At 40.0% G+C, this 12,086-nt stretch overlaps 1 protein-coding gene across 1 annotated transcript in view; it reads left to right on the forward strand.

Moving 5' to 3' along the window:
- Positions 1–1,084: 1,084 nt before the first annotated feature.
- Positions 1,085–12,086, forward strand: part of insra (insulin receptor a) — a 52,443-nt gene continuing 41,441 nt past the window's right edge. The window contains exons 1-2 of the mRNA XM_056392098.1: positions 1,085–2,290; positions 11,300–11,848. Coding sequence (XP_056248073.1) covers positions 2,191–2,290; positions 11,300–11,848 — 649 coding nt within the window. The 5' untranslated portion in view covers positions 1,085–2,190. The remainder of the gene's footprint in view (positions 2,291–11,299; positions 11,849–12,086) is intronic.

The raw sequence follows: 12,086 nt of genomic DNA on the forward strand, positions 1-12,086 counted from the left end.
GAAAACAGACACAACACGTACAGAGATCAGGGGCTTAAAGAAGAATCAAGGCAAATAATGGCACATGTTCAAAGCAATGACATTGTCCTATAAAGACTGATTTTAAAATATTTTTAAACATATCAAGAGAGGGTAAAGATGCCTTGCAGCTCATTCCAAGCTTGTGGTGCGTGAAAAGAAAAGGCAGATTAACCCAGCTCTGTCTGATTCTGGTTTAAATTTGAAGAACAATCTCAGTCACCAGCACTGGCTTTAGATCACTTGCAAAATTAAAATCATTCCTGTTTATTAAAGATTTGGAGACAATAGTTCACGCTTTGATTTCCTCTCGCAGCTGGTTCAGCAGTAAGACTTACAGCAGCTAGACTACAAACATCTCCACATCTCCCCTCCCTTGTACTGACCTCTCTTCAGGGGTTACCAGTGAAGTAGAAAACTGATTTTAAAACGATTTAATTTTGTTTTCAAAGCACTGCATGATGGCACCAGGTTACATCTCTGAACTGCTTGTCCCTTATTCCACCTCCAGACCAATCACTGCTCTCCACTTCACCCACCCAGTTCTGGACCAGAGGTGATCAAGCATTTTCAGTTGTTGGCCCTAAATTATAGTAATAACAAATGATAGTTTGCCACTAACAATTAGATCTCCTCTGTCCATTTATATCTTCAAACCCATCTAAAGACCCATCTCTTTTCTTTAGCCACTTAATAGTCATCATTAAGACAGGCCTGGACACACTCTGGGTTTTATCTGTTTATATTTCATGTGTTGTTTGTGCAATGCTGCTTGAGTTATGATTTTATCATATGCTCTTATTTATTATTGTGTTTTTATTTGACCATTCCTTTGTTTTTGTTTGATTGTAATCATCATAATTCAGTGTCTTTGTAAAGACCTCTGGTCAATTATGAATAAATTGACTTGATTTGACCTTACAATACAACTTACTGGTAGGAGTAACGGAATTACTTTTTTACCACCTGACAGTGGGATCAGTTTGTTGTGTAATCCAATAAGCTCCAGTCCGTATTTCCCCTGAAGCCCATCTGGCTCACTGGCAGGGTTTGTTTACTGGCGGAGAGGCTGGGAAGAAGGGGATCCTACAGGAGACTGTACAATCTACCTCTGTCTGTGGAAGAAGAAAAGGAAAAAAAATAACTAGAAAACTTTATCTCACCCACTTTTCTCTTATTTAGATACATGCTGAGCCGTCGTGTCAGACAGCTGTGCGGAGCATGAACACAACTTGGAGCATACATTTTTTTTTAATACCTGAATAAAAAAATAAAAAAGGACAGCGGAGTGCAGCTGAGCCACGACGAAGTCTGTCTGTCAGCTTTCCAGAGAGTCTCACTGAAATCTCTGCACTGACTGAGCAAGAGTTGTCGCTTTGGAGCGAGCAAGCTGCCCGACAAAAAAACCTTATTTCACAAGCAAAAAAACAACAACAAAAAAAACCAAGTCAGCTGCAATGTTTTGTGCTCGCTGGAGGACTTGAGAGGATTTTTGCGAAAGACACGCTAACGTTACGCCACGCATGCCACAACCACCGAGTCAGCAGCAAACGGCTCCTAAAACCCTCTGAATTAAGTTAAGAGGAGCTTTTACACAGATTTCCACGGATGCAGTTTTTTTCTGTGTGTTTTTTCAAGAACGTGCATTGCAGCTGCGTGGGTATGCGTGACATTTCTTAAAGTTAAAATTAATTGAGAGGGTCGGTGAAAAGCAGCGCAAACTTCACTTGTGGCCTGGACTGGAGTGGAGGAGCCAGGCTAGGCGGCTAGCTGCAGCTAGCTCAACCTTTAGCAACAACGTTAGCTTCTGCTCGGCCAACAAGTCAGTTTTTGCTTTTTTATTCCGACACTGACAAACTCAGCCGGGCCAATTTAATTAACCAATGCATTTAAAAAAAACTAAAAGAGCACTCGTGCCCCGTGCTGGTGTGTGTTGACGGTGCTTTTCCATGAGGTAGCTAACTTTAGCAGCAGTAGCAGTGCTAGCTTATGTTTGACTGAACACGTTGGACTCGATCCTCCGCCCATCTTCCGGGATGTCTTTTATTTATTTTTGTTTACCTGTTGGCCCACGCCGCAAAACAAAACCAGTTTCCTGAAGCTATTTCTCCTTTAGTTTGAACTCTCCTCCTCGCCAAGGATTATTGTGTATTTGACCCGGACTGGTGCTGGATGGTGTCTTATCCAGAGTCAGTGATGTGTCTCCGGACTTTGTGTTTTATTTTGACCGCTGTCTGCATTGTGATGAGCTGTCATCGAGTGACTGGAGAGAGTAAGTAACAATAATTATCACATTTTATCTTTGCTAACATTAACCATGTTACTTGTGTCAAATTGTTGTAATAAGTGGCTTTTTGCATCGAACGACTGCTTGTTAAGAAATCAGAAATTATGTAGTGTGCTAAGGACATAGAAATGATAAATTGCAGACACTCACATATAAAGAAATAAAAGTCAGAGTCTGTCAAATGTTGCACAATTTTCTGTCCATTGCAGGTGAGGGGATTAACACTGAAATCTTAATATTTACAGTTTCATTACCTGTGCCAAGACAATGGGGAAATGGATTAAATTAATTAATATCCCTTTTTATATTTTGATAGAGAGCCATAGACATTTAGGACCCAAATAATTGTAAGAATAATTATTAAGTGACACTACACCCAGATTCTAAACTATATGCAGTTTCCAATTGAATTTAATAGACTAAATATGAAAAATAAATAACCTACCAAGAAATACTATAAACAACAAGTGAGCAGTGCAGACACCCTGCTGCAGTATTGTCATACAGATTTTTTTGTTTTGTTTTGTCTGTGTTTTGTGGTTATTTGATAAATGCACGTAGGCAGCAAGTTCTAGACAGTCACTGCATTGAAGGGACAAAGGTTAACACTTATCGGCCATTTGAGTGTGCAGGAACTGTAAACAAAATGTTTTGTCCCAAATAAGTAAGTAGTCTGAGAATTTAGAAGAGCTAATTGGCCGTTATTTTAGATTGGGAAGCCTTGGCTTGTAGCTGTGGTCAGTGCAGGAATGTAACAATAAGCCCTCTTTACAGCTCCTGACAATCCCTTTACATTCACCAGCCAACAAGCCTGGGTGATAAGAATGAATGAACACATTTGCACTCACCCGGAGACATTTTAATATTTCTCAGACACTGCAGTGGCTACACACACTCACTGTTCTACACTTTTCTTTTAGACAAATATCGGTTACACTAGTATGTAATGTATCGCAAACTGCTGGGATTACTTATTTGTTTAAACAGCTGTATAGTAAGTGTGAGTTTTAAACAGAGATCAGTCTTGTAAACATGACATCTCCCATAAATTTTCCCATATATTAGGATTTTTTTTTATCTAATCCTATGATTCAGTGGAGGTTAACTGTGATTAATGGTATTATTTCTCAATAAACAACTCTTTATGTGGTTTCTTTACTGTCTAGGCTGTATAACTTATTGAAATAGTACTCGGCTTTGCTTAATTGGAAGACCATTGGCTTGTGTTTAGTCCATCTCATTATTTTTTTTTGAGTATTATGCTGTGAAACTTACTCTCAAATATTGATTACAAATAGCCGTCAGGTAGTTTAATTTACCAAATTAAAGCAGATTTAATATCAAAATAATGCTGTAATGTAGGGACGTAACTAATAATTATTTTCAGTATCGATTAATTTGGCATTCATTTTCTTGCTTAATCTTTCGACCAATGAAACATGAAATAACGGTGATAAATGCTCACCACGATACCCTGCAGCACCAGGTGACGTCATTAAATGTCCTGTTTTGTCCAACCAATCATTCAAAACCCCAAAATATTCAATTTATTCCAATTTAACACCAAGAAAAAGGGAAGTTGTCACATTTCAGAAGCTGGAACCATTACATTTTTTGGCATTTTTGCTTGAACAATAATGATTCATTGTTTATCAAAAAAGTTGGCGCTATATTTTTCAATCGATTAATCAACTAATCATTGCAGCTCTCCTTTAGAGCCGCCTTTTTAGGTAGTTTAAATGTATTTGGCAATATAAGTTAACACAGTGTAGTGTGATAAACATGAAATAAAAAGGGATGATTTTTATAATTATCACTCCAAACAAATTCTTTCAAATATTTGTCTATAAAGGAGAGTGCATGTCCTTGTATGCTGCATTAGTTCTGGGCCACAATTTCAATGCTTTTATTACTATTATCACTCCACAAATAAAATTAAATTGATCTAATGCGTTAATCCATCATTTTACTTTCTGTTCTTTGTGGAAAAAATTGCTTCAATGTTTGTGCTGTCTCACAAAACTCTTGAAACAAGCACATATACACAACAAGCAGTGTTTTACTAATTTCAGTCATATTAACAGGAGCTCCTCCTCCTCAGCATAAAAAGTTTATCCACTGTATGTGCACACAGTATGTAGCTTTAAAACTCATACTACTACAGCACATGGTCGTAGTTTGATTTTAAGAAGTGCTCTGAGGGAAAGGAAAAGCAAGAGCTCTCTCACCTTTCATCAGATTTTAGCGAGGGGCAAATGGAGCGATGTCATCAAACCAGTTTGAGCGAGAATTCTAAGACATAAATCAAAAGCAAGTTGTGTAATTGCTCTGCAGCCTTCCCCCTTCGCCCTCCTCCTCCTCCTCCTCCTCTCAGACTTGAGCGTGAACCACAGAAGGGAAGAGTGGAACCTGGGCCTCACACTGGCTGATTTCATAAGCTGGACTGACCAGTGTCGAAGTCAGGAAATCTTCTGAGCTACTCGTTGGTTGCCGTCCAGCTCAGCTTGATGGAAAAATTCACTTAATAATGGAAGCTTATATTTAGTTGCAGTATTAATCATTGTTAATTTGTTTTAGCATCAACTGGCGGTTCAAAGTGGTACCGCCAGTTTGTCCATGTAACCGCATTGGTGTTTTTTTTACATATGGCATATTTCATACTTTCAGCTGGCCCCAGTTTGGGCCTCTCATGTAGTAACATCACATTCGTCTGTTTAAAAAAAAACAAAAAAAACAAGTGACTGCTGAGAGACCTAATAATTGGTGTTGAACAACACTTACTGCTGTTCTGAAGATATCTCTGAACTCCTCAAACACTCTTCTAACTGCCTGGATGAAAAAATATTAATCTGCAGGGGGATGAAAAAGATTGCTAACCTGTTTCTCAAGTTGTGCCACTATTTCTTGACAAAGACGTTTGCTGGAAATGACGTATATGTGCTCAATTTCTACAACGTTAAACAATTAAAATTTGACATTTTGAATATGCCGCTATTTCCTGAGGTTATTGACCTCTTGAATGTTAAAGTCTGGCACATAAGGTGCATTTGGTTTTTATTTCTTTGTGTTTAGTAAATTTTAATATGTTCAGGTTATTTGATTTCTGATTTGCAAATTTTAAGAAATATTGTTCTTTTTTATACTTATACTGGTACTTGTATTTTATTAAGTTGTTATGTGTATGATGATATTGTCATATGTCATTTACAACTATAATTACTGGATAGGAAGCAAATGCAACTTTGGAAACGGGTTAAAAATCAGTTAGTGTATTTTAATGTCCGTCCATTTTCAAACATCTCTGGTAATTGATTTATGTTTAGAAAAGAAAAAACAAAAGTGTTGCCTTATGAACCCTTGAATGTAATGGTGATACATAATAGGCACAAGCTGTGGCTAACGTTCAGCTTGTTTCAACTCAGGTTCTGTTCTGAGGTCTCAGGTGGATTGGTTGTCAGACTGCACTGTATTGTTGTGCCGTGGTAACATGTCACTTTATCAAGAGTGTCAAACAGCAGGGGCTCGCCATGAAGCCAGCAGCAGCCCGTTGTTGAGCACCACTCGGGCCACGGCAGGTCTTGTAGGTGGGCAGCTATCCAACGACCTGGCGCCCTTGATTTATGCCTCCCGACAAGGAGAGCAATTGTAAGGTGATGAAACTGTCACCTCCCAACCACCTCTCCAAAAACACTCAGACAAAAACACTGCCACCATCGCTGTCTCAAGTACCAAAGTCATGAGTGCGTTTGACATGAATACAATAGAATGATTTTTCCACTTGTCACCCTCAGAAATGGCCGTCTAATCCGGGTTGACAGGCTCACGTTTGAAAATTATATACAGCTTGAAAATGGAGTAATCAGACCCACCTTCACTCTTTCACTTTGACCACACAGACGTCTGACAAGGAAGCCTTGTTGTGTCAGATCTTTACCTTTGACACCGTGCCCCTGTTAAAAGGAAATGCGCTTGTTATTGTGCTCTCACACGTTAAAGGTAATGATTACCCCACTGCCAACGCAGTCCTTAAAGCCCACACAAATTTTAAAGGCTTTTAAAAGACTGATATGTATTCTGACGCAGCCTATGAATGGAGACTTACATTAGTTGTTTCTGCAAGACTCATGCCAGTTTAGTGTCAAATTTCTCTGCTGTCTCACAGGGTTTCTGAAAGTAACAGATGTCCTAAATTTAAAGTGAAGAAAAAAAATGATAGGCTTCTGATTTTTATTTTTATATACAATGGCTTCTTTTGCAAACCAGCAAAGAGAAAAATGTGTAAGCAAGAGCAGCTGGTGGCAACTGAATCACCAAATGATCTTTGGTCCAAAGCCATTTATCCACAGGATACACATCACACAATCCCAAGAGGGAACTCTGTGGTTTTATACGCTCCCTCTTTTACTCGATTGTGCTCTATGTAAAGGCAGGGGCCTGAATTACTTTGGTTTAATTTATTCTTTAATCTTTTGTACTGTGTGATAGGGTTAATGTGCTGGGTTCGCCATGTCACCCTTACCAAACAGCTGGCACATTTGATATCCTACTCTCCCCCTGCTCCTGCTTACAAGACATTCATAGGAGAGCCTATACTGTTTAGGTTGGACTTCACCCTTAAGCAATTTCCGAAGAAGTCTGTATCTGTGAGCTGTAGTAATGTCACTTTCTAATTGCTATGATATCTAATCCTGTGCAGCTGAAGAGATGACAAACCTCTCTTATTTAACTCTAATTGCAGCCAAGAGCCTTTCAGAGTTAAATGCTGGTATGCTGTCTTACTAGACATAGCCTTGAGATGCAACAGTTGTCAGAGATTCAGCTTTTTTGACTTTGATGTGAACAAGAGTAAGTTTGATATTATGTCATTATTTCTCCAATTCAGAAGAGTGTTATTAAAACTAGTTTTCGGTGTTTACAGTATGCCTTAAAACTGTGTAATGATTAGGTTTTACAACCCTTCTTAGAGTGGATTACATCACACGTCAGTTTGGAAACAGTGTGCATGTATCTTGGTGACCTCGGCATTTTGTGGATCTGCGGTTAGTTTAAGCCTAGGTTGGAAAACAACAGAACAGCGAAACCTTGAAAAGGGAAGTGTTGCAATCACTGAGAGTTTGTGTTCCTGCATGCTTATTGAGGCCTCAGTTCTCTGCGAGGCCCAGCAATAATATACATCGTCAGTCTAGCAACCTGTAGCCCACCCCCCAACCCATCCCCCACCCACCTCCTTCACAGGATCAGAAGCGTCAGTGCCTGTTGATGCTTGCAGCTGCAGTGAAAGCGTTGTGGATTTGTACATTATGCCCATGAGCACACAGTGGACAGATGGTGAAACTCAGAGTGTCTAGAGCGGACTCCTTTTTAGTATAGATATGTACAGTACTCAACACTTATAGTTCAGTACATGTTGATTTAAATTTGGGACCATCTTGTGACCCAGGCCTGACTTACATCAGGCATTCACAATGGTATCTATCTGGATTTATTATCAGGACGACATGTCATCATTGGTGTTGCTTTTACACTTGCTATTATGTGATCTTGTTTTCAATTTGTCTGCATCGCGGTATATGACTGACTTGGAAATTTCACAGCATATTACTCAATATGAGAAGAAGTCCGCTGTCTGTTAACATTTTAATCTTGTGGCCGTGTTTTTCCTCTCATTTGTGATCACAAGTTGTATGGATTTCCTTTACACCTGATCACAATCTGAACCAGAACAGCTTCAGGTGTCACCCAATGGCTCATCTGGCTGCATGCATTTATACTTTGCAATAAGGTGCATTTTCCAGATAAGATGTACAGATACAGATTGTTTTCTAATTAAATGTATGTAAATTAGGCCTTAAAGTTAAAAGTTAATAAGCAAAAAAACGTTAATAAGCGGACCTTGAGTTGGGATTGTTGTACCAAACTATTGTTTCCAAGGTCAAGAATAAACCGTAGTGATCGACCGTAATAGACTGTATTTTTTGTGTTTTTAAACATCACTCTAATACATTTCTTTGCCATACATAAAGCACTTTCCACAACTTGTCAAGTTAGTAGGATTAATTGATTAATTGTTGGTTTTGGGCCTTTCATGGGATCTGTTACCCATGATAAAAAGACAAAACAACACCAGCCCTAACCTTTAAACTTTGATTTTAAGCTCCCTCCTGCCTGGTCATTATCCATAATGATACTATTGACAGGTTTGTCTTTACCCTCAGTGTTGCTGAAATGGCAAACCATCATACTACTCCTTTTTAATTAACCTTAAAAGTTCATCTGTCTCAGAGGAGCCAGCAGTGCTAGAGATTGATAGAATCTAATAGCATCAGTCAATAGAAATCTGCTTCTCTAATGACTCTAATTGACAATTCAGAGCACTATTGCTGTGTTTGGCTGTCGGGCTCAAAGTAAGTGATGTATGGACAGCTGGAGCCAGCCTTGTTGCAGTAGTAACCTTTGTGTGTTTTCATTTCCTCAACAATACAGGGAGCATTTAAATTCTGGGAAGCACCTGGTTTGTTTTGCTTGAGTTGTGTCATGTCATCACGGACTGAATTGATAACTAAGCTGCCCCACTCTAAAACAACAAAAAAAACCCTTTTTTTTCAAGAAAGTTCCTACTTCTGCCAAAGTTTTGTTCCTAAACTAAGTACTCACACATGGAGAAGCCAGAGCGGCCAGTTCTTTCTCTGCTGCCGCTCTAAAATTCCTCACTTACACACCAGGGTTGCCATGTTCCAGTTTCCAAAGTGAGCCACTATCGGTACGGTTGGAGTGTATTAGATTCTCTATTGGGAATGTGGAGCTAAAAATACTGGCTAAAAGTGTACACTGATAGGAGCCTGGACTCACCGCCCTGTTATGATTCGCCTTCCCCACAGGGTCACTCAGTGCTCTGCTGGCTGACTTTACTGCAACTACAGAACCACCGTCCCCACGTGTTGTACACGGCCTGCATTCCTTTGTTCATTAAACAGCTTTGTTTGACTGTGTGTGGGGTCTTGTATGAGGAAGAGGGGGATCCTTTGTAGTTGTAAATGTCTTCCTTGATGGATCTACAGTAGGCTACATTTGGTGCACACTCCTCTGGCAGTTACCGTCAGTTTGATAGGAAATGTTTCATTTGGAAGTGGATGTGTTGAAAGTACAGGTTTGTGGCATGCCATTCATGCTTACAGTTCGGCAATGCTCCCAAGACCACAAAGAGAGCTGCGGATCTAAATGTAGTTTAAAAAGAAAAATGTACTTTTTGACGAGCCAAGCTGCTTTTAATAGGTTGCAGTTTAAACCCATGTTAGGACATTTAGCCTGTATTTTCAACAAGCCTCAAAGCTGTAGGCTGGACTCTAGATAATTGCTGCAAAGTGAGCTTTCGGGGTAAGGTCATGGAGTGAAAAGCTTGTTGTTAGGACACTCAGTGATTGGACACACTGTGTGTGCCGGTTGTCTTGTACTGTTATGCAACAGAAAGTGTAAAACGAGCTGCTGCCATAAAGAGGTGCACGCCTACCTGTTATACCTCTTCTCCACATGGCTGACCACTTGGCCTGATGCGCCCATCTCAACGGTGGGTCGCTTGGTAAACAAATACAGTCCTCTCACCAGGCAGCACACCTCCAGCTGCACCCATGACTTGTGAACTGTAAAACCGGGGCTGGAATGTCCCACGATGCACCTGCATAGGAAAACGTCTTTATGACCATCATTACTTGTGTTATGTCACACAAAGCATATGCTTAAGAGGTTGGCTGACTTCCCGAAGTGAGAGAGCTGAGAAAATCCTCATTACTGTCAGCCTTTCTCATGCAGAACTCCCCGAGTTTGATATATTTTGCAGAAAGTTCCAAGATCACTGCACTGTAGGATCTACAGCTGCAGTGCGGTTGACATTGCTCAAGAGCTGAAACAATTAATTGATTGTTTGATTGGTTGATTGAAAGAATCTGTTGATTAATTTATTTAGCGAACACAAAAGGTAGAAAAAAATTATTGTTCAACTCTTGTTCTAGCTTCTCAAATGTGAGACTTTGCTGCTTTTCTCTGCTCTGTCATTATAATTTAATATTACAAGGTTTTTACTGGTAATTGAACAAAACAATTAATCTGAAGTCATCACCAGCATGGGATCTGATCACCTGTGCTAGGGTACTTTTTGGTATTCATTATACTAAATGATTAATTGAAAAAAACAAAACATTCATCTCTACTGCGTCATTGTGATACAGTAGAATTTGAAATGACTGAGACTGAGTGAATATGTAACCTGTCTGCGCAACAACATAGTTATGGTATTTCTCATCAAACCAGTTCATGTGTCTGGGTGAGGACTGACAAAGCCACAAATCTACTACTGGTGCAATACACAAGCATTAGTGCTTCAATTCCCCTCACAGACAAATATTTTTAATGCATTAGCTAATGTTTTTTATGGTCTTGAGTTACAGAAGCAGCTCCACAAATCAACTGAGTGTAACCAAGGATGAGCACAGCCTCACGCTGGTGACAGCACTCCATATTAGACAGTGGCTCACTGCCAGATATGTGGTTGCTAAACAAAATGTCAGTGAAGATGGTCTGGTCTTCATCAAAGGCAGAGACAAAACCACATATTTTTCAGTAAAATATTCCCTCTAATTACCAATAGATCTATTTTTTTCTCCTCCTTGAGACTGTGTCTGACTTCTTCAACCCTGTTTTTCCAGTTTACAGAGCAGACGTCTTGCCTAACGCATCAGTCACATTCAGAGGTTGTAATCTGCCAACAACTGCAGCAAATTAATTGTCTTAGGGAGAGGAGTCTTTGTTCACATCCAAGAGTCGTATTTCCTGTCCACAATGCAATACTGTTTAGTTACCCATAAGACTTTACTGTACATCTCAACCTCTACGCACAAGATTGTTTAAGCTTTGTTTTTACTAGATTTTTTTTCTTGTGAATCATACATGATGGTGTCTAGTTTCTAAATAACCCGTGTCTTTCCATTCTTGTCTCTTCAGTTTGTCCAAACAAGGACATCCGGAACAATGTGACCAACCTGCAGTCGCTCGAGAACTGCACTGTGATCGAAGGCCACCTGAAGATCTTACTCATGTTCAGGACCAAGCCAGAAGATTTCCGGGGCCTCAGTTTTCCCAAGCTGAGAGTGGTCACAGACTATCTGTTGCTCTTCAGGGTTTACGGCCTGGAGAGTCTCAGCGACCTCTTCCCCAACCTAACAGTCATCAGAGGCAACAACTTATTCTTCAACTATGCCCTAGTGGTGTTCGAGATGCTCCAGCTGCGAGAGATCGGCCTCCATAGCTTGATGAACATCACTCGAGGGGCCGTGAGAATTGAGAAGAACCCGGATCTCTGCTATCTTTCCACTCTGGACTGGTCCAAGATCCTAGACTCAGTGGAAGACAACTACATCATGGCCAACAAGAACGACAGAGAGTGTGGAGACGTGTGTCCAGGGGCGGCCATCGGAAAGACCACTTGCCAGACGACAACCATCAACGGACACTTCAGCGAACGCTGCTGGACGCAGAACCATTGCCAAAGAAGTAAGCAGCCTTTTGTAATTATTCTCTGACACTCATGAAATAATATTTGACCTCTGTTATTACTGATGGTAGAACTGGAATCTGCACACAAAAGCATTACCACCTAGCACTAATTCAGGACCATTGTACTACAAACCACTGTGTCTGTTATTTAGCTTACCCTCATTGATATAAATGGGGCAGACAAAATGTTAGAAACATTTGTTGGTATAATTTCAATATGATTAATAATAGATCA

This window comes from Seriola aureovittata, chromosome 12 (genome assembly GCF_021018895.1).
Source record: "Seriola aureovittata isolate HTS-2021-v1 ecotype China chromosome 12, ASM2101889v1, whole genome shotgun sequence".
Lineage (NCBI taxonomy): Eukaryota > Metazoa > Chordata > Actinopteri > Carangiformes > Carangidae > Seriola > Seriola aureovittata.